At 41.4% G+C, this 27,550-nt stretch overlaps 1 protein-coding gene across 3 annotated transcripts in view; it reads right to left on the bottom strand.

Moving 5' to 3' along the window:
* The window catches only part of fsip1 (fibrous sheath interacting protein 1), a 68,726-nt gene that overhangs the window by 32,790 nt on the left and 8,386 nt on the right, over positions 1-27,550 (bottom strand). For all 3 annotated transcript variants that reach the window (XM_014210447.3, XM_082955658.1, XM_014210446.3), the window contains exon 9: positions 21,877-22,044. In XM_014210447.3, the coding sequence (XP_014065922.3) occupies positions 21,877-22,044 (168 nt within the window). The remainder of the gene's footprint in view (positions 1-21,876; positions 22,045-27,550) is intronic.

Consider the following 27,550-nt stretch of genomic DNA (forward strand, 5'->3'; position numbering starts at 1 on the left):
TCAGTAGCAGGGACTGGGAGACTAGTCAGTATTTAGGGAAAGATGAATGGAGCAAAGTACAGAGAAATCCTTGATGAAAACCTGCTCCAGAGCACTCAGGACCTCAGACTGGGGCGAAGGTTCACCTACCAACAAGACAACAACCCTAGGCACACAACCAAGACAATGCAGAAGTGACTTCGGGACAAGTCTCTGAATGTCCTTGAGTGGCCCAGCCAGAGCCAAGACTTGAACCCGAGCGAACATCTCTGGAGAGACCTGAAAATAGCTGTGCAGCGAAGCTCCCCATCCAACCTGACAGAGCTTGAGAGGATCTGCAGAGAAGAATGGGAGAAACTCCCCAAATACAAGACTGCCAAGCTTGTAGCGTCATACCCAAGAAGACTTGAGGCTGTAATCGCTGTCAAAGGTGCTTCAACAAAGTACTGAGTAAAGTGTCTGAATACTTATGTAAGGTGATATTTTCGTATTGTTTTCTTGAAAGAAATTCTAAAAACCTGTTTTTGCTTTGTCATTATGGGATATTCTGTGTAGATTGATGAGAGAAAAAAAGAAAAAATGTAATCCATTTTAGAATAAGGCTGTAACGTAACAAAATGTGGAAAAAGTCAAGGGGTCTGAATACTTTCCGAATGCACTGTATGTGGCTCTGTTTGTGTGTGATCAGGGGTGTATTCATTCCGCCGATTTTGTTGAAAAAACGTTTCTTAAACGGAAGCAAACGGAACGGGGAAAAACATACCTGAATTTGTCCAATAGAAACTCTTGTTTGCAACTGTTGGACTAATGATTACCACCTAGATCAGCTAGATGCAGGCAAAAGTATGCAAGGCAGTATTGAATATGTCACTGTCAGTCACCTTGATTAATCAAATTTCTTTCGACCTGTTGTAGCAACCTCATGATGGGTATAGGGAAAATTCTAGTATCATGTAGTAGCCTAAATCTATTGATGTTACATTGAGCTGGGTAAATGGAATATGAATGACAGTCATCCTATATGCTGTAACAGAAATGAGGCCAGGTTCGTAAAAAAATACAAATCGTCCTCCCTCATCTTAAACGGCACCGACCGCCACAGGTGCGCATAGTTTTATTTTATTATGATCTCTTTTAGTCCTCATTCGGACTAATCTTCCAAAAGTCCTTAAACATTCAAATACAATTTATAATATGATCACATTTTTACATAACACACTGTTTCAAACAGAAATAATACACTGATATATTGACCAGATAAATACTCTAACAGTCTGAAAAGATAGATTGATTACTTCATCAACCATAGTCCAGCACAACCTTCAAATGTATTATATTTAAATGGTTCTAAAGTATTGTTTGAATGTATATATCGAAATGTTTCTGGTTTGCTCAGATAAATGATTCAATGTCTTTATTGCTCTAAATCTAAATGTTATTTAGCCTATTTCTCTTTTCTGTCTGGATAACACAGATGGTGGACAATATATTCCTAGTATTTACTAAATGTCTGTCTCTTACCAACTGAATACTGTTGTGAATAGAGTTTGGCTGTTTTAAATGGTGTACATTGTTTATTGTTTTATTTCACCTTTATTTAACCAGGTAGGCTAGTTGAGAACAAGTTCTCATTTGCAACTGCGACCTGGCCAAGATAAAGCAAAGCAGTTCGACACACAACAACACAGAGTTACACATGGAATAAAAGTACAGTCAATAACACAGTAGAAAAAGTCTATATACAGTATGTGCAAATGAGATAGGATAAGAGAGGTAAGGCAATAAATAGGTTATGGTGGAAAATTAATTACAATATAGCAATTAAACACTGGAATGGTAGGATGTGCAGAAGATGAATGTGCAAGTTCAGATACTGGGGTGCAAAGGAGCAAGATGAATAAATAAATACAGTATGGGGATGAGATAGATTGGACGGGCTATTTACAGATGAGCCATGTACAGGTGCAGTGATCTGTGAGCTGGAGCTTAAAGCTAGTGAGGGAGGTAAGAGTCTCCAGCTCCAGAGATTTTTTGCAGTTTGTTTCAGTCAATGGCAGCAGAGAACTGGAAGGAGAGGCGGCCAAAGGAAGAATTGGCTTTTGGGGGTGACCAGTGAGATATACCTGCTGGAGCACGTGGTACGAGTGGGTGCTGCTATGGTGACCAGTGAGCTGAGATAAGGCAGGGCTTTACCTAGCAGAGACTTGTAGATGACCTGGAGCCAGTGGGTTTGGCGACGAATATGAAGCGAGGGCCAGCTAACGAGAGCATACAGGTCGCAATGGTGGGTAGTATATGGGGCGTTGGTGACAAAACGGATGGCACTGTGATAGACTGCATCCAATTTGTTGAGTGGAGTGTTGGAGGCTATTTTGTAAATGACATCGCCGAAGTCGAGGATCGGTAGGATGGTCAGTTTTACGAGGGTATGTTTGGCAGCATGAGTGAAGGATGCTTTGTTGCGAAATAGGAAGCCGATTCTAGATTTAATTTTGGATTGGAGATGTTTAATGTGAGTCTGGAAGGAGAGTTTACAGTCTAACCAGACACCTAGGTATTTGTAGTTGTCAACAAATTCTAAGTCAGAACCGTCCAGAGTAGTGATGCTGGACGGGCGGGCAGGTGTAGGCAGCGATCGGTTGAAGAGCATGCATTTAGTTTTACTTGCATTTAAGAGCAGTTGGAGGCCACAGAAGGAGAGTTGTATGGCATTGAAGCTCATCTGGAGGTTAGTTAACACAGTGTCCAACGAATGGCCAGAGGTATACAGAACGGTGTTGTCCTTGTAGAGGTGGATCAGAGAATCACCAGCAGCGAGAGCGACATCACTGATGTATACAGAGAAGAGAGTCGGAACGATAATTGAACCCTGTGGCACCCCCATAGAGACTGCCAGAGGTCAGGACAACAGGCCCTCCGATTTGACATACTGAAGTCTACCGGTGAAGTAGTTGGTGAACCAAGCGAGGCAATCATTTCAGAAACCAAGGCTGTTGAGTCTGCCAATAGTAATAGGGGATGCAATAATTTCAGCAGACAATTTTAGAAAGAGAGGGTCCAGATTGTCTAGCCCGGCTGATTTATAGGGGTCCAGATTTTGCAGCTCTTTCAGAACATCAGCTATCTGGATTTGGGTGAAGGAGAAGTGGGGGAGGTTTGGGCGAGTTGCTGTGGGGAGCGCAGGGCTGTTGACCGGGGTAGGGGTAGCCAGGTGGAAAGCATGGTCAGCCGTAGAAAAATGCTTATTGAAATTCTCAATTATTGTGGTTTATCGGTAGTGACAGTGTTTCCTAGCCTCAGTGCAGTAGGCAGCTGGGAGGAGGTGCTACTGTTCTCCATGGGTTTACAGTGTCCCAGAACTTTTTTGAGTTTGTACTACAGGATGAAAATTTCTCTTTGAAAAAGCTAGCCTTAGCTTTCCTAACTGCCTGTGTATATTGGATCCTAACGTCCCTGAAAAGTTGCATATCACGGGGGCTATTCGATGCTAATGCAGAACGCCACAGGATGTTTTTGTGCTGGTCAAGGGCAGACAGGTCTGGAGTGGACAAAGGGCTATATCTATTCCTAGTTCTACATTTTTTTAATGGAGCATGCTTATTTAAGATGGTGGGGAAGGCACTTTTAAAGAATAACCAGGCTTCCTCTACTGACGGGATGAGGTCAATGTCATTCCAGGATACCCCGGCCAGGCCGATAAGAAAGGCCTGTTCGCTGAAGTGCTTTAGGGAGCGTTTGACAGTGATGAGGGGTGGTCGTTTGACCGCAGACCCATTACGGATGCAGGCAATGAGGCAGTGATCACTGAGATCTTGGTTGAAAACAGCAGAGGTGTATTTGGAGGGCGAGTTAGTTAAGATGATATCTATGAGGGTGCCCGTGTTTACGGATTTGGGGTTGTACTTGGTAGGTTCATTGATAATTTGTGTGAGATTGAGGGCATCAAGCTTAGATTGTAGGATGGCCGGGGTGTTAAGCATGTCCCAGTTTAGGTCACCTAGAAGCACGAGCTCAGAAGATAGATGGGGGCAATCAATTCACATATGGTGTCCAGGGCACAGCTGGGGGCAGAGGGTGGTCTATAGCAAGCGGCAACGGTGAGAGACTTGTTTCTGGAAAGGTGAATTTTTAGAAGTAGAAGCTCGAATTGTTTTGGTACAGACGTGGATAGTAAGACAGAACTCTGCATGCTATCTCTGCAGTAGATTGCAACACCGCCCCCTTTGGCAGTTCTATCTTGGCGGGAAATGTTATAGTTAGGAATGGAAATTTCAGGATTTTTGGTGGTTTTCCTAAGCCAGGATTCAGACACGGCTAAGACATCCGGGTTGGCAGAATGTGCTAAAGCAGTGAATAAAGCAAACTTAGGGAGTAGGCTTCTAATGTTAACATGCATGAAACCAAGGCTTTTACGGTTACAGAAGTCAACAAATGAGAGCACCTGGGGAGTAGGCGTGGAGCTAGGCACTGAAAAGGTCCTAGATTAACCTCTACATCACCAGAGGAACAGAGGAGAAGTAGGATAAGGGTACGGCTAAAGGCTATAAGAACTGGCCGTCTAGCACGTTTGGAACAGAGAGTAAAGGGAGCAGGTTTCTGGGCACGATAGCATAGATTCAAGGCATAATGTACAGACAAAGGTATGGCAGGAAGCGAGTACATTGGAGGTAAACCTAGGCATTGAGTAATGATGAGAGAGATATAGTCTCTAGAGACGTTTAAACCAGGTGATGTCATTCGATATGTGGGAGGTGGAACAACATGGTTGGTTAAGGCATATTGAGCAGGGATAGAGGCTCTACAGTGAAATAAGACAATCACTAGCCAGGACAGTAATGGATAAGGCATATTGATATTAGGGAGAGGCATGCGTAGCCAAGTGATCGTATGGGTCCAGTGAGTGGTTGGGCTGGCTAGCTAGCTTCAGTTGAGGTATTCCAGTTCGGAGGTAAATCGAAATACTTTAGGAAAAAAAACAGATCCACACCACATTGGGTGAGGCGGGTTTCAGGAGAGTATTTTGAAGTTGAGGTTTAGGAAAAATATTCAAAAGAATGCAAAGAAAAAGATGTAAAAAGATATATACATGGGACGAGACAAGACAAAGACGTCTGACTGCTACGCCATCTTGGAATAGAATGTTGTGAAAATAAGCATGTTTTTGTCAATTATCTTGTTGATTGATGACCAACCAAGATCATTGAGCATGACTACACAGAAGAACCGTATCTCCACCTTAAAACAATCCTTGCTGCTTTGTTCTATTCAATCTGCAGCCTCCTAATTTCACTTGCTGATGCATTTACCCAGACCACAGAACAGTAGTTTACCTGACTGAATTAATGCTTGGGTTGTTTGCTTAAGAATCTTTCCTGGTAAATATTTAGCTATCCTTCTTACCATGCATGCAGTTTAAATTATTTTTACATAGATTAGTTATTTGAGACGACCATGATAAGCAGTTGTCTAGATGCACCCCTAGTTTGGTTTCTGCCACTTCCTCAATTTGTACTCCCCCATACTTAATTGCATCCCATGCTGTGTTGGCATTTTCCTGGTGGGACAGACCAACATAACCATGGTTTTCTTGGTGTTCAAAACAAGTTTGTTCCGGCAAATCCCTGATATTTCCCAGATCTACTTGTAGAGCTTGCTGTATCTGTTGAACCGATTGTCTTGCTGTATAAATTGTAGTATCATCAGCAAATATAGCAGCTTGAGTTTCAGATAAGGCATAAGGAAGGTTGATGGTATATATTAAGTAAATTTTACATTTACATTTAAGTCATTTAGCAGACGCTCTTATCCAGAGCGACTTACAAAATGGTGCATTCACCTTATGATATCCAGTGGAACAACCACTTTACAATAGTGCATCTAAATCTTTTAAGGGGGGGGGGGGGGGTTAGAAGGATTACTTTATCCTATCCTAGGTATTCCTTAAAGAGGTGGGGTTTCAGGTGTCTCCGGAAGGTGGTGATTGACTCCGCTGTCCTGGCGTCGTGAGGGAGCTTGTTCCACCATTGGGGTGCCAGAGCAGCGTAAATAAGTGGCCCTTGGCAGCTGCCCTGTGGTATTCCACAGTTTAAAGCACGAGGGGAAGAAAACAACCCATTGATATAGGGACTGTTTCCTGTCAGTTAGATATGACTGTACCCAATTCAATGCTGCTTCTTTAAACCCATAATGTTATCATTTTGTCAAAATTATTTCATGATCCACTAAATCAAATGCTGCACTAAAATGTAAAAATAGTACTCCACAAACCTGCCATTATCCATAGCATTGAGCCTCTGGTCAGTCATGTCAACCAATGCAGTGGTGGTGGAATGTTTTTTGCGATAAGCATGCTGATTGGCTGTAATCAGATCATTCTTTTCCATTACTCCCATATGTGTCTACTCACAATACCTTCCAATATCTTACTGAGTGAAGGGAGTAGACTAATTGGTCGACTATTGGCAGGAGTCTTTCGGGATTGGTCACAGTTTAGCATGCTTCCATTCATTTGCAAATGTTCCCTTTTCCAGTGACCAATTAAATATGTATTTCAGTGGAGCTACAATCTGGGGAGCAGCAAAGCAAAGTAAAAAAAATGTCATAAGATCATAACCTTTAGATTTACCATTGGGTAATGACTTCAATAGATTTAACACCTCTACTGACACCATTTGTAGAGTAAAATAGCATGCTTTTTTGCTCATAATATGATCATCAATCTATTGGACAATAGCTTGTTTGGAAGAATGAGTGTTTATGCATATGCATATAAGCCCAAGCACGAAAAAAAACATCATTAAAATTATGCTTGCACCATTATACAATGTGTAATATGCTCGCCTACCGCATATTACGCATTGGCAGAAAAACATAAAACAAAACTGATTTAAGATGTCTTTGGTACATAACTGGTCTAGCCCAGGTATTCCAAAACTAGGGTACCCCTGGCCGTCGGGGGTACGGCAAATTAAAATGTGATTCACATATATTAATTTTTTATAAAGAATGAATATATATGAAAAATAAAAATGTTCTTCACATTTTCAAACAGTACATTTATATTTTCCAACGAGGCTATACATTTGGGTGAGGTTTTTTCTCTCGCCCGAGTAGCCTCGATTTCACTACCAAAAACAAAATTGAACCATCTAGTGTTCAGCGAAATAACAATGTCAAATACAGGTAGCCTAGTCAAATAATGAACATCCAATCACATTAACCGTTACTTTCTCGCAGGAAACCTTCACTCTTGTACAGACATTTAGAAACGAAACATGACAATTTGAAAAATAAGCCACGGGAGGTTTTTGAGCGAGAATAAAGACGACTTTCGAGTAGTAAGACATATATAAAAGATACAGATACCATTAATAAGAAGGGTCTAGAAGCATCTTATATGGTGAGTGGCTAGGACAGGCAAGCCCCATACTATTGTGGAGGACTTCATTCTTCCAGCTGCCGCGGATACGGCTGGGACAATGCTGGGGGAAAAGGCCAAAAAAACTAGACAGACAATGCCTTCATTAAACAACACTGTTTCATGACGCATCAATGACATGGCAGGAGATGTTTTGAAACAATTACTGCTTGGCATACAAGCCAGTGATTTATATGCGTTACAGCTCGATGAGTCAACTGACATGGCGGGCCTGGCACAGCTCCTGGTACAGTTGAAGTCGGAAGTTTACATACACTTTAGCCAAATACATTTAAACTCAGTTTTTCACAATTCCTGACATTCAATCCTAGTAAGAATTCCCTGTTTTAGGTCAGTTAGGATCACCACTATATTTTAAGAATGTGAAATAATAGTAGAGAGAATTATTTATTTCAGCTTTTATTTCTTTCATCACATTCCCAGTGGGTCAGAAGTTTACATACACTCAATTAGTATTTGGCAGCATTGCCTTTAAATTGTTTAACTTGGGTCAAACGTTTTGGGTAGCCTTTTTATGGCGGTTTTGGACCAGTGGCTTTTTCCTTGCTGAGCTGCCTTTCAGGTTATGACGATATAGGACTCGTTTTACTGTGGATATAGATACTTTTGTACCCGTTTCCTCCAGCATCTTCACAAGGTCCTTTGCTGTTGTTATGGGATTGATTTGCTATTTTCGCACGAAAGTACGTTCATCTCTAGGAGACAGAATGCGTCTCCTTCCTGAGCGGTATGACGGCTGCGTGGTCCTATGGTGTTTATACTTCCGTACTATTGTTTGTACAGATGAACGTGGTACCTTCAGGCATTTGGAAATTGCTCCCAAGGACGAACCAGACTTACATCCACAGGTACACCTCCAATTGACTCAAATTGTGTCAATTAGCCTATCAGAAGCTTCTAAAGCCATGACATCATTTTCTGGAATTTTCCAAGCTGTTTAAAGGCACAGTCAACTTAGTGTATGTAAACATCAGTGGATTATAAGTGAAATAATCTGTCTGTAAACAATTGTTGGACAAATTTCTTCGACTTGACAAAACTATAGTTTGTTAACCTGTTGGGGGTAGGGGGCAGTATTTACACGGCCGGATAAAAAACATACCCGATTTAGTCTGGTTATTACTACTGCCCAGAAACTAGAATATGCATATAATTATTGGCTTTGGATAGAAAACACCCTAAAGTTTCTAAAACTGTTTGAATGGTGTCTGTGAGTATAACAGAACTCATATGGCAGGCAAAAACCTGAGAAGATTCCAAACAGGAAGTGCCCTCTCTGACCATTCCTTGAGCTTCTTGACTCTGTTTATTGAAGACTGAGGATCTTTGCTGTAACGTGACACTTCCTACGGCTCCCATAGGCTCTCAGAAGGCGGGAAAAAGCTGAATGATGTAATTCCAGCCCCAGGCTGAAACACATTAGCGCTTTTGGCAAGTGCTCTATCAGAGGACAATGGGCTGAGGCGCGTGCACGAGTCGACCCCATGTTTTTATTTTCTATCGTCTTTGAACCTAAACACAGATTCCCGGTCGGAATATTATCGCTTTTTTACGAGAAAAATTGCATAAAAATTGATTTTAAACAGCGGTTGACATGCTTCGAAGTACGGTAATGGAATATTTAGAATTTTTTTGTCACGAAATGCGTCGTGCACGTCACCCTTCTTTACCATTCGGATAGTGTCTTGAACGCACGAACAAAACAGAGGATATTTGGATATAACTATGGATTATTTTGAACCAAACCAACATTTGTTATTGAAGTAGAAGTCCTGGGAGTGCATTCTGACGAAGACAGCAAAGGTAATAACATTTTTCTTATAGTAAATCTGATTTTGGTCAGGGCTAAACTTGCTGGGTGTCTAAATAGCTAGCCCTGTGATGCCGGGCTATCTACTGAGAATATTGCAAAATAGCTTTTCGGTGAAAGCAATATTCTCAGTAGATAGCCCGGACATAGTGAGTGCATAGAGGAGTTCTGTATCTATAATTCTTAAAATAATTATGTTTTTTGTGAACGTTTATCGTGAGTAATTTAGTAAATTCACCGGAAGTTTGCTAGTTCTGAACGTCACATGCTAATGTAAAAAGCTGGTTTTTGATATAAATATGAACTTGATTGAACAAAACATGCATGTATTGTATAACATAATGTCCTAGGTGTGTCATCTGATGAAGATCATCAAAGGTTAGTGCTGCATTTAGCTGTGGTTTGGGTTTATGTGACATTATATGCTAGCTTGAAAAATGGGTGGGTACTCTGCTGACATAATCTAATGTTTTGCTTTCGTTGTAAAGCCTTTTTGAAATCGGACAGTGTGGTTAGATTAACGAGAGTCTTGTCTTTAAAATGGTGTAAAATAGTAATATGTTTGAGAAATTGAAGTAATAGCATTTCTAAGGTATTTGAATAACGCGCCACGGGATTCAACTGGCTGTTGAGTAGGTGGGACGATTTCGTCCCGCCGACCCTAGAGAGGTTAACAAGAAATTTGTGGAGTGGTTGAAAAACGAGTTTCAATGAGTCCAACATAAGTGTATGTAAACTTCCGACTTCAACGGCATATGTCCGTTATGTTTATGGGGGGGTCAATTAAGGAAGACATCCTTTTCTGCAAACCACTGGAAACCAGGACAACATGAGAGACAACATATTTTTTAAGTACTGGACAGCTTTGTGACATCAAATGGACTTTGGTGGTCAAGATGTGTTGGTGTCTGTACTGATGGCGCAAAAGCCATGACAGGGAGACATAGTGGAGTGGTAACGCGCGTGCAAGCAGTTGCTCCCGACGCCACTTGGGTACACTGCAGCATCCACCGAGAGGCCCTTGCTGCCAAGGGAATGCCTGACAGCTTGAAAGATGTTTTGGACACTAGTGAAAATGGTTAACTTTGTGAAAGCAAGGCTCCTGAACTCTCGTGTATTATGCAATGATATGGTCAGCGACCTTGTAACGCTTTTACAACATACAGAAGTGCGCTGGTTATCAAGTGGCAAAGTATTGACATGATTTTTAAGTTGAGAGACTAGCTTAGTTTTCTTTACTGACAATTTTCACTTGTCTGACTGCTTGCATCATGACGAGTTTCTCACACGACTGGCCTATGTGGGTGATGTTTTTTCACACCTGAATGATCTGAATCTAGGATTACAGAGACTCTCTGCAACTATATTCAATGTGCGGGACAAAATTGAGGCTATGATTAAGAAGCTGGAGCTCTTCTCTGTCTGCAATAACAAGGACAACACACAGGTCTTTCCATCATTGTATGATTTTTTTGTGTGCAAATGAATTCAAGCTTACTGACAATGTCAAATGTGATATATTGCGAAGCACCTGAGTGATCTGGGTGGGCAATTACACAGGTACTTTCCCCGAAACAACTGGATTCATTATCCCTTTCATGCCCTACCTCCAGTCCCCTTACCGATATCTGAACAAGAGAGCCTCATCGAGATTGCAACAAGCGGTTCTGTGAAAATTGAATTTAATCAGAAGCCGCTGCCAGATTTCTGGATAGGGCTGTGCTCAGAGTTTCACGCTGTTAAGACACTGATGCTCTTTGCAACCACGTACCTATGTGAGAGTGGATTCTCGGTCCTCACTAGCATGAAAACTAAATACAGGCACAGACTGTGTGTGGAAAATGATTTAAGACTGAGACTCTCTCCAATACAACATTGCAGAGTTATGTGCATCCTTTCAAGTACGTCCTTCTCATTAACCTGTGGTGAGTTATTCACAATTTTTGATGAACAAATAATGTTTCATATGTAAGATGGCTAAATAAAGAGCAACATTATTGATTATTATTATTATTTGTGCCCTGGTCCTATAAAAGCTCTTTGTCACTTCCCATGAGCCGGGTTGTGCCAAAAACTCACATTTATTAAACATAAGAATGAGTGTATCATATAGTGTGTGTGTGGCAGGCTTACAATGGTGGCAAAAAACATTTGAGAGTGCGCTGACCCTGGTGCTGGAGGGGGTACGAAGCTGGAGGTTGAATATTTGAAGGGGTACGGGACTATAAAACATTTGAAAACCACTGGTCTAGCCTATACTCTAAAATTAAACAAATTTGAGTAAATCACCTTTGAGTGTGGACTGTATTATTATGCATACTGGATGAACCGGTTACCTTATGCTACACTCCAAAATGTCTATCCACGACTCTGGGAGAGAACGCAGAGCCCTAGGCAATGCTGTTGGTTCATTGATTGTGCAGGGCGGCTTCCAGTTAGCCTACAAGTATAGTGAAATTTTATTTTGTTTTCAATAGTCTAGTAATAGGGATTTTTTTTCAATTTCCATAACTAAATTGGGTGACACATTACCTTTAGCTATACAGAATATCTCACCACCATGCGTTTCTATTTATTTTTTATATTTCACCTTTATTTAACCAGGTAGGCAAGTTGAGAACAAGTTCTCATTTACAACTGCGACCTGGCCAAGATAAAGCAAAGCAGTGTGACACAGACAACAACACAGAGTTACACATGGAGTAAACAATAAACAAGCCAATTATACAATAAACAAGTCAATGTCACATTAGAAAAAAAAGAAAGTCTATATACAGTGTGTGCAAAAGGCATGAGGAGGTAGGCAATAAATAGGCCGTAGGAGCGAATAACTACAATTTAGCAGATTAACACTGGAGCGATAAATGAGCATATGATGAAGCGCAAGTAGAAATACTGGTGTGCAAAAGAGCAGAAAAGTAAATAAAATAAAAACAGTATGGGGATGAGGTAGGTAGATTGGGTGGCTTCTTCCTCGCTCTCCTTTATTCCTTTCTCAAGTGTGCAGAGGGGCTGTCAACAGTCGCGAAAACATGTTCCTATTGATGTTCCCGAACAGATTTCACTTGGTTTCCCAAATGAAGCACTGGGAAGCTGCAGGAAAAGGATTGGAGAGCCCATGGCATACACAGTTTGTGCGGCGAGCGCATTTTCCTCAGTGGTTGATGCATGGAGTGCAATAAGTTATATTTATTTCTCAGCAGCTCATATTAAGCACAGCTCCACTATAAAACCGAAGTAGCCTACCCGGCATCATAGAAAAACATATCGGCGGGAAAGCGCTCGGCCTCCATTTGCTATTTGAGTGCATACAGATGCCATGTCTTTTTTCGCCCCAGCCCTGTTCCTGCCCCTGTTCCCCCACCCCTGTTCCTGCCGACTTTATAATGGGCCATTCTAAATCCAAACTAATTTGACATATTAGTGAAGACAAGATTCAATTGAGAATAGTCTGATGGGTGAAAATATGATCATTTGAAGAGAGAACAGCTTTCCAGCCTGAGGCAAGGAACAGAGCGCAAGCTTTTTTCCCCAACTTTCTCAAATCATGAATAGCCTATAGTCGTATCATGCAGCCCATCTATGTTTTGATTTCTTAGACATTCTAAGGTTTGTATCATTCACAACTAAAGTTGCCAAATAGGTCCTATATGCTAGATTTAGAGTTATTTCAAATGATAACTTTTACGCTCAACAGAGCCACTTCATATGTGCAGTCACTCCCGAATGGGAAAAATATCCTTATTATATGATACTATATTAATATTAAATTATATTATTCTTTCTTTACAATCATATAATATAAAAATGGCACAGGACTTAAGCATATCTTGTCAGATAAATGAAAAAGCCTACAGCCTATGGCATGGAGCATAGCCAGATAACATAGGGTAGAGGTTAGGCCAACTCATTTTCTGAAACACATTTTCTTCATATTATAATGTTTCTTTAGCCCTGACTAAAATAAATAATGGATATTAAATTGATGTTCCAAAGGCGTGCATCTGAGGCTTGTACGCAGCTTGTATGCATGGAGGCCTGGAGATGCTAAAGGTGTTTCAGTTCATTAACGGTCAGTTACAATGAGACCAGTAGACTTTTTCATGACAATAACCGGCCGACCAAATTTCATGACCGCCACAGCCCTACTCAAGACAAAATTAAAATACAATCAATCAGAGTGGTACGAGTAAAGATAACTCCTGGCATCATATCAGAGGTGTGGACATTTTTCATATTTTTTAGGTCCTGTACCTGAACAAGTGACATGTCGTTGTGCGAATGTTTTATTTTTCAGGAGTGAAGAACAGCCACTGCGACTGATACTGAGCAGTGCCTGCAAGAGTCCAATGTGGGTCCCATCTGTCCTGCTGCTTGCCAGGTTAGATCAACAGCTGGATCCCTATTGATACAGACACCACTGCATAGCCCACCCACTGCAACAAGACAACTAATTAGGTCACATTTGCACTTACTATCTGTCAGCACGTGTATTCACATAGGAGCCATATATTTATTCTTACAGTCGATACATGGCAGCAGCTTGAAAGCATATTGATGGTAGATTTATTCTTGACTACAGGAGTCCAGATTCAGGTAAGAATAACAAGAGCCACCGAAACTGCACCATTCCCTTGTCAACAGACTGAAGAGGAGCCAAACAGGGCCTGTTTTTTTCCGAACATAGTAGGAAATAAGATAAACAAAGACATGGCACGCTGCCCAATAACCAATAATGCAGCAATAATGCAGTAAGGACCACAGTGCATTCTGATCACTGATAATGCTAAAAACAATACTCATGATACATTTACATTTACATTTTAGTCATTTAGCAGACGCTCTTATCCAGAGCGACTTACAGTAGTGAATGCATACATATCATACAATTATAGGACTAATGCTCTTGCAGAGGCTTAAACTCTCATCCTAGTGCTAACCATGATCGACCATGTCTAGCTTGAAAAAGTATATTCACTGTTTTGCATATCTAATAAATTAACAACATTGTGTTGTCTTGCAGGTGACCTGACAGGGCTCTTCATTGTAAGCAGTGAAAGATGAATGTGTACTAATGAAAACAGGACGTAGCCTGTCTGACTCATTCAGAGCGGTTGTTTCTTAGAAAAGCATGCTCCCCTCTCAGGCTAGGCTACAGCGGAGCTTCGTATTTGGGCTGTGCCACGTGGACTCTGGCTATCTGCCAAGGTCTTTCCACATGCCTCGCCAAGAGCTCTGCGCTGCGAGAGCTCTGGGGTCTGCCGTGCGGAAGCACTGGCTGAGATCCTTTGTCAGACTGATGCTTTGCCCAGCCATGACCCATAATCCTTCTCCCGGCCTCACAGACAGAGGTGTGAAATGCAGATGTGGCCTGTCAGCACCACCTGCACAGTGATGCCTGGACATGGAGGTCAATCCAACAGCAACAACCCCATAACCCCACACTAATCAACCTACAAAGACATACACTGCAGCCCACACTGATCTCTCTCAGTATCCCTCTACTTACTAGAGACCTGACTCATATAGAAAAACATATACACTTAATATAAAAAAATAATAAAAAGAGGACAATGTCGGATCATATACTGAGTGAACAAAAATATAAACGCAACATGCAACAATTTCAAAGATCTGACTGAGTTACAGTTCATATAAGGAAATCAGTCAATTGAAATACATTCATTAGGCCCTAATCTATGGATTTCACATGACTGGGCAAGGGCCCACCCACTTGGGAGCCAGGCCAAGCCAATCAGAATGAGTTTTTCCCCACAAAAGGGCTTTATTACAAACAGAAATACTCCTCAGCACCCCCTCAAATGATCCCGCAAGTGAAGAAGCCGGATGTGAAGGTCCTGGGCTGGCGTGGTTACACGTGGTCTGCGGTTGTGAGACCGGTTGGACGTACTGCCAAATTCTCTAAAACGACGTTGGAGGCGGCTTATGGTAGAGAAATTAACATTACATTCTCTGGCAAAAGCTCTGGTGGACATTACTGCAGTCAGCATGACAATTTCATGATCCATAAAACTTTGAGACATTTGTGGTATTGTGTTGTGTGACAAAACTGCACATTTTCGAGTGGCCTTTTATTGTCTCCAGCACAAGGTGTACCTGTGTAATGATCATGCTATTTAATCAGCTTCTTGATATGCTATACCTGTCAGGTGGATAGATTATCATGGCAAATTAGCTTTTTGTGCGTATGGAAAATTTCTGTGATCTTTTATTTCAGCTCATGAAACCAACAATTTACATGTTGCGTTTATATTTTTTGATCAGTATATATTTACATCTTTCAAATGTCCTAGTTTCTATATTAGCTTGTGTCGAAGTTGACCTTTTCCTTCCCTCACACAAGAGTTCAGCTTTTACAACAGCATGCTGGATCATCAGCAGATGACATTCTGATTGCTGGACATTCCTGAGGTATTAGAAGATGTACTCGTGGGTCATCTGGACTTTATAGTTCCTTCCTGGGGAACTGAGGGTGGTCTGGAGCAATCATTGTTCCGTAGATCAAAACCTCATGGCTTATCTACTACCCAAAAAGAACATGGAATACAATATTGCACAAATATTATGTCTTATAACAGGCATGCAATACAATTAAACCATATGTAAAGCTTGGAGGAAATTAGTGTGCAATCTTTTTGAAGTCTTGCATGGGTAATATGTTCTACACATTTCTCGGCAAAGGAGGACCTATACTAACATCCAGAAATTGCCTCTGTGTTTACGCTATTCTCTCACCAACACATCACAACACTTCAGCTAAAGCATAGGGATACATTGGAGACCACTAACCAACGACATCCCCCCTTTAGACCCTTCAACAATATGAAGTAGAGATAACTTTAGCCAAAGAATGACGCACATGAATAAATTGAGAAACTTATAAGGCACCTCGGGGGTTTGTGGAATATTGCCAATAGGCTGTTCTTACACAGGATGCAACGAGTGTCTGGATACAGCCCTTAGCCGTGGTATATTGGCCAATCCCTGAGGTGCCTTATTGCTATTATAAACTGGTTACAAACGTAATTTTAGCAGTAAAAATAAATGTTTTGTCAGCCAATCAGCATTCAGGGCTTAAGAACAGCCCTTAGCAGTGGTATATTGGCCATATACCGCACCCCGTTGGGCCTCATTGCTTAATTATACAATGACGTTTATTAAAGGACACAGATTGCTGAACAGGGGAGCAGTGCCAGTAGTTAATGTATAGCTGGCCAGGGCCATACATTCAGACAAGTAGTGACTGCAGGGGAATGTGATAATTTCCTGTCATCATTTCCTGTCCTACTGCTGAATGAACAGCTATATCTATAATATTATTACAACTGTATCAGGCAAGGCAAGTCTTCCCTGTGGCTCAGTTGGTAGAGCATGGTGTTTGCAACTCCAGCATGGCGTGTGCAACGCCAGGGTTGTGGGTTCGATTCCCACGGGGGGCCAGTACAAAAACAAATAAAAATAAAAAAATGCATGCATTCACTACTGTAAGTCGCTCTGGATAAGAGCGTCTGCTAAATGACGTAAATGTAAATGTGCAAGTAACTAGGGAAAGGAAAGGATTGCCTGCTTTAGGCTATTAGAAGGCATATTTTAAATGGCTTGCAGTGCCTTTGTTTCTTAAATCCATGTATCATTGTATCACTAGTATAGGCCCAGGCCTATATCAAACTCATGAGTCTTAACATCGGAATAAAAAAGAAAACAAAGAAAGTTAACCAAATAAATAAACACCAGTGTTCCTGTGGATAACACCAATGGGAAACGTGTTTATAAAGAGCCTATAAACCTGTTTCATGGGAATTACAGGGAAGGGAAGGGTGTGGATTACGGTCTCTTTACCCAGGCAAGAAACATTAAAGTGCCACCAGATGACATCTCACTGCTCCCAAGGCCAAGCTCTCTTTACCGTCCTGTTTTGTACTTTATCCTCAAATTAAGGTTGATACCAGACCATAGGTTGACCGCCTTGTCATCTCTTGCCTTGGTCGTGCTAGTCTAAATGGCTTGGTGCTCAACTGTGTCAGATTGGTTTAACAATGTGCAATGTACTACAAGTTGGACTTTAAAACTAAAGCAGTTGTCCAGAAACAGAACATACCTTTTGTATTGTTGCCTTTGGTAGTGTTTTTAATATATCAAGGAGGACATTTTCTTCTAATATTAAGGCAAAGAATTCTACTCCCATCTTCCTATTGGCAAAGGATTAGAGGAACTGATATTGTTCTGTTGAAATCTACACCGGCCCCATTTTGTCATATCAATTACTTTAGTCCTATTGAGGGCAAGGCACACAGTGGGTCTTGGGAAAGAAAAACAAACAGAAGTGCTCAAAACGTGGAACAAAACACCTCCTCATACAACGTTCTAAGTCATTCTAGGACTAAGGAATATCTGTGATTGCTTGAGAGATGACACTATCTCCAAAGCCTCGGTGGGATTTGTTACTCCTGTAGCGATGGCATGGCAAGACGGGCTAGTACACATTGCCAAAGCTGCTAACGGGTTTTAAGATATCAAATAAGCTGAGTTTGCAAAGTATAGGCCTAGTAAACACTCTGCTCATGTGGTGGTCAGCAGGGCGTTTTCTGTGTTGGTCTCTGACTCACCATTCAGTGCAGTGAAACCATAGGTTTCTTCAAAACCCAGAAAGTGACCTCATAGCCTTATAGCAGAAATAGCCTGCCAGCACACAACAATAGCAATGCTGGAGTTAGGAGGCAAACGTTAACAAGGCCTTGATATTCTTGGGGGAAAGATCAGGTGCAATCGCAATGGTCACTAAGGAAACTGTTCCATAGTCAAATCCCACTGCATCTGCTGCCATGGTGACCACCCCTTTTGACCACTACATTCCCTACCAGCCACCTCTTGCAGGAATAGCATGTGTCATAAGGAAATGTAAAAGCTGCACCACTCAACAGCTGATGCTCATAACTGAGTCCCCACCTCTAGATTTTACCTTTGGGTGGTACACACATTCCCACACAAACACACTGTAAGGGGCTGGTGCATATACAGTAATGATAGACAACCATGTCCACAACTTCTTAGTACCACATCCTATTTGCAACAAGGTGAGGTTAACTATATGTTTATAACACAGGTATGAGATTGATATGATACATGGCCACTTCCTAGAATAAAGAGCAAAAAATGGAAGGGGAAAGAGTTCAGGGCCTCTCTTATGTAAGCCCTCCACCTGAGACACCCTTGCCGTGAAAGGGCCATTTGACGGATGTTTCTTAGAATCAGGTCCATTTAACAAAATTGATTTTTCAGGAATCCATGCATCTTTCATTTAAATCAGTGCAATATCCACCAAGGCCTGCATGCCAGTGTTTTACAATAGAGTGGAGGTATGTATAAAAGAGAACTTCAAAATCAAACGTCAGCCTCAAGTAACTCAACTTGGGCTAGGTCCACCACTAAACCAAAGGCTGCATGTCTGGCTAAAAAACAGGATGTAGACAAGACCACACCCTAACTAAAGATATGTGTGCATGGTAGAACGTCTCAGTAACAAAAAAAGGCATTTAAAATGTATCTTCTGCCTTGGTCTGAGACACCGGACTCCAAAATAGTAAAAAATATCACTGCGGTATGATGAGATTAAGAATACTATTAAGGAGACACTATTCCACATCATCTACATGTAGTATGCTGTAACTGTATGCCCTGATGCCTCTATGTTGAGCAGCCCTGTCATTAAGCTCTGGGCATGATGGGGTGTTAAAACAGTTGCCTCTTCCATGTCAAATGTAGAAGGTCATCGATCTGAAATGAGATTGTTCCAACAGCAATCTGTTAGTTGAAGGTTAACATGTGCTGCTTAAAAAGACACACTATGTTTCATTTTGTATAGTGTGAGCAAGGAAGAACTTTCCAATAAATAACTTTTTCCGATAACTTGGCGGTGTGTGTACGGCACGTAAGCAGGTTACTACAGTGCATCCAAACGGTTTCAATTAGGAGTCAGACTTGTGCAAGCTACTGCCGAGAAGAAAGGCAACCACAAAACAAAAGCATATCATTTTACGACCACCCTTGGATTTACCGCCACTGAGGCAGAATGAAGGGCTGGTGTATATAGTGATTTAGAGAGCTTGGGACTATAACGTTCTATCTGCCAAAAGATGATTCTGATATAATTGGCTTTAAAGTTCCAAACCCTCATTAGTTTGAATGGTGTCATCAATTTTTATATTGTATTCTTTTGAACTTAACAACACTAAATTGGGGTATTCAGAGTACTATATAGGTCGAGAACATTGAACAGGTCAATAGCAAAAATTGGACAAAAATGCTGACAGAACCTTATAGTCCCAAGCTCTTGGTTTATTGACAATGTAGTCCAGCTTTAATGCGCATGCCATAACTGTGACCATAGCTTCAAGTCCCTGCCCCCTCAGACATGGCAATCAAACTGCTAAAAACTCTTTTATGGGCACAGCCGCTTGCAACATCGCACCGCATATATTATTTTTGCCTTTCGAAATCAAACTTTGTATGGTCCCTTCAGTGTCACATTCTGTTACTAATATTCTTTGAATGGTTGAAAAGATCTAGGCCTCTGGTGGGAGCATGAGAAAAAGTCAAATCGGACAGGCAGAGATTCATCTACTCTTCTCCAGCACAATAAATACTCAGGACATTACGAAATACAACGTGAACTTGACATTGAAAGGCTGGGATTCCATGGCCATTCTTTTTCCAAACTGATCCAATCAGTGACAGAATGAAATGATACCCTAGATGCTCAAAATTCTTATCCCAAAACATTTTATGACTTCAAAAACATCTTCCCCAGGAACACAGCCTCAACAGAAGACACTAATGAGGATGCCATCTGGCCTAGTGAATTTAGCAATAAGGTTCTGAGATAATTCTGAGTGAGCTCATGTCTGGGAGAAGTCACTAAAGTGAGGACAAAAGATAATCTGGTGCCAATACAATGAACTTAAATGTCCTCAAAAATGGTCTTTACGGAAGGGGTATCAATACTGATTATGACTATTGTTGTCTTTTATTGTGTTGATTCCTCTTCTGCAAAGACCCAGTAAACGAGGAGAGCCACAGGAGTCATGCCTTGCCAAGTCTTATCTAGGCTCCTCAACAAGCTGTCTCAACTACCTAACCTGAAGAAAAAGTACAGCTTCTGCTTTCCTAATGTAGAAGCTGAATAAATTAGCCTTATTATTCTGTCATTGAAATTCAAATCTAAGATAAATGATATATTCAGTGATGAAATGGTAAACAGTTGAGAGTTGACTTTCAAGTAGCACATAGGGTTTCAATGAGCAGATAAATGACCATGCCACTCCAGAACAGTACGTTCAAACAGCACACAAGGAGATGTTGGAATCCTCATGTGCATCAATGGACACAATGTTCCTCTTCCATTGTGGTAGTTTTAAGAAGGGAAATCGTTCCCATCATCCTTCGCCTCAAACCCTGATTTTTGTAGATTTTGCATATACCGTAATTTCCGGACTATTAAGCGCACCTGAATATAAGCCGCACCCACTGAATTTAAAAATGATAATTATTTTGAACATAAATAAGCCGCACATGTCTATAAGCCACAGGTGCCTACCAGTACATTTAAACAAATGAACTTTACACAGGCTTTAACGAAACACGGCTTGTAACAAAAAATAAAAAATTAGCAGTAAGCTTTAGTTGTCTTTTTGCACTGAGTCAATTCTTCACGCTGCTGTTTCCAACGTCTTATCATCGACTCATTAAGACCAAGCTCCCGGGCAGCAGCTCTATTTCCTTTTCCAACAGCCAGATCAATCGCCTTCAACTTGAAAGCTGCATCATATGCATTTCTCCGTGTCTTTGCCATGATGAGGGTGACAAAATGACTACCGTAATCAGAATGATGGGAAGTTTGAGAGCGCTCGATTTAATCTAAACAGTAAACAAAAAAGTTGTTTGACCTTAACCCGTTCGGCAATTTCATTGGTCTAATGAAAGCTTCATGCCGCCAAAAAAACTGAGCATGTCACAGAATGTGTTTTTTTGGAGAAAAATCTTTTTGAAAGCGGGAAAAATCCATATATTAGCCGCGTCATTGTTTAAGCCGCGAGGTTCCAAGCCTGGGAAAAAAGTTGCGGCTTATAGTCCGGAATTTACAGTACTTTGCTGTACTGCATTAGTATGGGTAAGAGCCAGATAGATTTGTGCATGCAACATAAGAAAAGTGAATGAACATTTATTGGGCAATTCTCAAGCTCAGCCTCGCAGAAACTTAAAGTAGCCTACAATTTGCTAATGTTCAGACAAATTTTGTAATTTTATTTTTTTACAATTTACAAGGGGTAAACTATGCAATTCTGTTGCATTTAGCATGGGTGTTGGGGTAATATGACTCAACATGTGAGTACTAAAGTTAGGGTGCAAACTAACAACACAAAATCACAAATTTTCCCATTTTATGAAAGTGGGTCTGCCTGAGGTCCAATGAACAAAGCTTTTACAAGAGTCTGTAGTTGATGTCCCACTGTGTTGACCATGTTAATGATCTTGGCTCTTTGCAGGTAGAGATGGTGTTTTGAGTAGTTAATGGCACCTTTGTGAACCCAGGCCTATTAGGCAGTAGACATTTGGGCTGTACAGTACATACCTGGGCCTGGGGCAGACTGTGGTCAGGGTAGGGGCTTCGCACAGACAGGAAGTCTTCAACAGGAAGGAGAAGCTGCAGTCTGGAGTCAATGTGAATTAGCTGGTCTCGTTCTGTTGGTTCGGGGGTGTAACCCTCACCCGCTTGTACTGGAGCGGCCCACAGGTCTCCCTAGGAAGAAGACAACATATAGGCTGTAGTATATGACAAGCGGTCCCTCCCTCCAAGTAGAAAGGGCACAAAAATGTCCCCCAAATAACAACAAAAGAAAAAAGGTTGAGCACAAAAAACAGACTCCCAACTGAGAATTCTGTCAGAAATACTTGGCAAACCCTATATCTTCAAAACTGGACCGAAGCCATGTCCAAGTTAAATCTACCCTCCGGTTATTATTCAAATACAAAATTGGACTACTTGACCTCCCATCCAAACTACTGTCACAAATTACACTCTTTACAAAAGGTACTCTAAATACAACTCTTTCTTGCACCCAGAATTCGCTTTTGGAGAGAAGACAGACTACTGGTCACTCTGCTCCATGGGTCTTGCCAAGAACTCCTCAAAATGCCAAATATTTAACAATTGCCTCTGCCTCACAATGAGGGACTGTCTCGTAAGGCTTACATTATATCATATGAAACAGCAGATGGATGGTGAGCTCATTTTGGGCCCAGTAATGAGCTAAGACTTGTCCAGCAGCCCTACTGCTAAGCTCAGAGATCTCAGTAGCGGCTCCACAGAGAGAGCCAAACCCTTTCACGCTATGATCTCAGTGCATTAAGAGGAGTGAACAGGATAATATTTTATCAACAAACAGAGCCATAAAGCTTCCACTACCACCTAGCACAAACCAAGGACTTCAAAATGACCCATCTGAATAAAATTATAACCCATTAGTTATATGCCCAGTTAGTTGTTTTTTGTGTGTGATTACTTCGTGATAAAAATATGTAGTAATATAGTTGACCAATCGAATGTGAATACAGTATAATGATAGAATGTGAATGTAAAAAGAGGACAGTCTAATTGCTAGGAGCACAAATTGACACATTAACAGACAAATCGGTCAGCTACTGGATGTGCAGCACAACAGGATTGATCTAGGAAGAGACATGATGAAACAGAGCTATCCAGGGTCTTGGACACACTTCATTTATTTATACTGTTGAGGCATAGAGAATGACGCACAAAGTTGTTCTTCAACACCCTGTATTGAAAGGCCTATATACTGTATTACTGTACCTATGATCTGTAAGATTAATTTAAGGAAAAACTACAGCCAAATCTGAGGAACATTGTGTCCTGTCCTACACTGAAAACACAGTGGTACCTGAGGTAGGCCTAAGCGATTCACTTTCTAAAGAGAGAAGTCTTCCTGTGTTTATGGAAAGGCAGCCTTTCAAAGAGCACTCAGTGTGATGCCATGTTTATCACCCCAGGTTTCTAGTACAATACGCAGTTGAGGATCGTACTAGTAATGGAGGCAAGGCCATCATGAAAGTGTTTCAGGAAGAGAGACACAGACGCAGCGCTATGGCCTGTAACTGATTATGAGTCCTACTTGGCCCTGCCAAGTTCCCTGTCGGTGCACTTGCCCGCATGGTCACTGTGGATTCCTGACAATCAACATGAAATACGTGCTCCCTATTCAACAGCCATTCATAACAGCACGCCACGCAATAACAGGAAGTCTAATTCTAACCAATAAAAGACCCCAGCATCTACATGTATGCTCCTCTCGGTTTGATATCCGCCACGTAATTACAGCAGTATTGTTCTAAAAAGTAAAGGAAACCATCATAAATACAGCAGCCAGACTTCAAAACGTTGGCAAGATGTTCCAGGGATGCATGGCAGTCCAGGTCAGACTAAATGGTACCGTATGTGAGAGAAGTGCTAGTCTAGGTCCTCTCACCAGACGGGCAAGGTTCATCATAACTGACCTCAAAATTCAGGCTTTGCAGCCACAGCTGCCAGCTAAGCCAATTGTGGAAAATTGCACCTGAAAATCAACCATTTGAAGTTTACAGGGTGTGGGTCAGTGGGTGGCTGCAGAACAGAAAACTGTCTGCTCCAGGTGGCAAACACTCTCACAAATTATATTAAACATAGGAATACAGGGGGTTATTCAAATGCACCTGGCACTGCATAAGCACAAATGTTCTGCACATACGAATAAACCATAATACTGAATAAGATTGCTGTCTAATATTCAGAAGAGGTGGCAATCCCTGTGACCTTTGCATGGCACAGGGCATCTGGTAAATAACGACTATGGGGAGTCAAAATCAGCTACCGTAGCTGCCAAGTAGTCATTGTTTCAAAACATGCATATGGGCACAGTAACAGAGTGATGCAGAGACTCAGATATTTCACTTTGGCTTGTTTAACTTTGCAACCATTGTGTTTAGTTTGACATACATTTTAAAGTGAAAAATCTCAGTCTCAGCATCACTCTGTTACCGTGGATTTGCCCAAATCTAAACTACACTACCATTAAAAAATTTGGGGTTACTTAGAAATGTCCTTGTTTTTGAAAAAACAGCACATTTTTTGCCCATTAAAATAACATCAAATTGATCAGAAATACAGTGTAGACACTTTAAGGAAATGAAACACTAGCCACTTTAATAATGCCTCTGTATCTTGCATTACTCATCTCATATGTCCTCTATACTATTCTATGGTATCTTAGTCACTTTAATTGCTGGTAAATATGCATCATCCATCTCATATGTATATACTGTATTCTATACTATGCCACTATGACTAAGTCCAATGCCGCTCTGACATTCACTACCATTCAAAAGTTTTGGGTGACTTAGAAATGTCCTTGTTTTTGAAAGAAAAGCAATTTTTTTGGTCCATTAAAATAACATCAAATTGATCAGAAATACAGTGTAGACATTGTTAATGTAGTAAATTACTATTGCAGCTGGAAGCAGCAGATTTTTTATGGAATATCTACATAGGCGTACAGAGGCCCATTATCAGCAACCATCACTCCTGTGTTCCAATGGCACGTTGTGTTAGCTAATCCCAGTTTATCACTTTAAAAGGCTAATTGATAATTAGAAAACCCTTTTACAATTGTTAGCACAGCTGAAAACTGTTGTTCTGATTAAAGAAGCAATAAAACTGGCCTTTAGACTAGTTGAGTATCTGGAGCATCAGCATTTGTGGGTTCGATTACAGGCTCAAAATGGGCAGAAACAAAGGACTTTCTTCTGAAAGTCCTCAGTCTATTCTTGTTCTGAGAAATGAAGGCTATTCCATGCGAGAAATTACCAAGAAACTGAAGATCTCGTACAATGCTGTGTACTACTCCATTCACAGAACAGCGCAAACTGGCCCTAACCAGAATAGAAAGAGGAGTGGGAGGCCCCAGTGCACAACTGTGCAAGAGGACAAGTACATTTGAGTGTCTAGTTTGAGAAACAGAAGCCTCACAAGTCCTCAACTGGCAGCTACCCTAAACATAGTACCCGCAAAACAACAGTCTCAACGTCAACAGTGAAGAGGCAACTCCGGGATGCTGGCCTTCTAGGCAGAGTTCCTCTGTCCAGTATCCGTGTTCTTTTGCCCATCTTAATCTTTTCTTTTTATTTGCCAGTCTGAGATATTGCTTTTTCTTTGCAACTCTGCCTAGAAGGCCAGCATCCCGGGGATGCCTCTTCACTGTTTTTATTTATTTTTATTTCACCAGGTAGGCTAGTTGAGAACAAGTTCTCATTTGCAACTGCGACCTGGCCAAGATAAAGCATAGCAATTCGACACATTCAACAACACATGGAATAGACAAAACATACAGTCAATAATACAGTACAACAAAAGAAAACAAAAAGTCTATATACAGGAAGTGCAAATGATGTAAGTTAAGGCAATAAATAGGCCATGGTGGCGAAGTAATTACAATATAGCAATTAAACACTGGAATGGTAGATGTGCAGAAGATGAATGTGCAAGTAGAGATACTGGGGTGCAAAGGAGCAAGATAAATAAATAAATACAGTATGGGGATGAGGTAGTTGGATGGGCTATTTACAGATGTACAGGTGCAGTGATCTGTGAGCTGCTCTGACAGCTGGTGCTTAAAGCTAGTGAGGGAGATATGAGTCTCCAGCTTCAGAGATTTTTGCAGTTCGTTCCAGTCATTGGCAGCAGAGAACTGGAAGGAAAGACAACCAAAGGAGGAATTGGCTTTGGGGGTGACCAGTGAGATATACCTGCTGGAGCGTGTGCTACGAGTGGGTGCTGCTATGGTGACCAGTGAGCTGAGATAAGTCGGGGCTTTATCTAGCAGAGACTTGTAGATAACCTGTAGCCAGTGGGTTTGGCGACGAGTATGAAGCGAGGGCCAACCAACGAGAGCGTACAGGTCGCAATGGTGGGTAGTGTATGGGGCTTTGGTGACAAAACGGATGGCACTGTGATAGACTGCATCCAGTTTGTTGAGTAGAGTGTTGGAGGCTATTTTATAGATGACATCACCGAAGTCGAGGATCGGTAGGATGGTCAGTTTTACGAGGGTATGTTTGGCAGCATGAGTGAAGGATGCTTTGTTGCGATATAGGAAGCCGATTCTAGATTTAATTTTGGATTGGAGATGCTTAATGTGAGTCTGGAAGGAGAGTTTACAGTCTAACCAGACACCCAAGTATTTGTAGTTGTCCACGTATTCTAAGTCAGAGCCGTCCAGAGTAGTGATGCTAGATGGGCGAGCAGGTGCGGGCAGTGATCGATTGAGAAGCATGCATTTAGTTTTACTTGGGTTTAAGAGCAGTTGGAGGCCACGGAAGGAGAGTTGTATGGCATTGAAGCTCGTCTGGAGGTTAGTTAACACAGTGTCCAAAGAGGGGCCAGAAGTATACAGAATGGTGTCGTCTGCGTAGAGGTGGATCAGCGAATCACCAGCAGCAAGAGCAACATCATTGACGTACACAGAGAAGAGAGTCGGACCGAGAATTGAACCCTGTGGCACCCCCATAGAGACTGCCAGAGGTCCGGACAACAGGCCCTCCGATTTGACATACTGAACTCTATCGGAGAAGTAGTTGGTGAACCAATTTGAGGCAATCATTTGAGAAACCAAGGCTGTTGAGTCTGCCGATAAGAATGTGGTGATTGACAGAGTCGAAAGCCTTGGCCAGGTTGATGAATACGGCTGCACAGTAATGTCTCTTATCGATGGCGGTTATGATGTCGTTTAGGACCTTGAGCGTGGCTGAGGTGCACCCATGACCAGCTCTGAAACCAGATTGCATAGCGGAGAAGGTACGGTGGGATTCGAAATGGTCGGTAATCTGTTTGTTAACTTGGGTTTCGTAGACCTTAGAAAGACAGGGTAGGATAGATATAGGTCTGTAGCAGTTTGGGTCTAGAGTGTCACCCCCTGTTGATGTTGAGAGTGGTGTTTTGCGGGTACTATTTAATGAAGCTGCCAGTGATCAACTTGGATTAGCAAACACAACATGCCATTGGAACACAGGAGTGACGGTTGCTGATAATGGGCCTCTGTACGCCTATGTAGATATTCCATAAAATATTCCAGCTACAATAGTCATTTACAACATTAACAATGTCTTCACTGTATTTCTGATCAATTTTACGTTATTTTAATGGACATTTTTTTTGTGCTTTTCTTTCAAAAACAAGGACATTCTAAGTGACCCCAAAC

The sequence above is a fragment of the Salmo salar genome, chromosome 09 (genome assembly GCF_965601325.2).
Source record: "Salmo salar chromosome 09, fSalSal1, whole genome shotgun sequence".
NCBI classification, from domain to species: domain Eukaryota; kingdom Metazoa; phylum Chordata; class Actinopteri; order Salmoniformes; family Salmonidae; genus Salmo; species Salmo salar.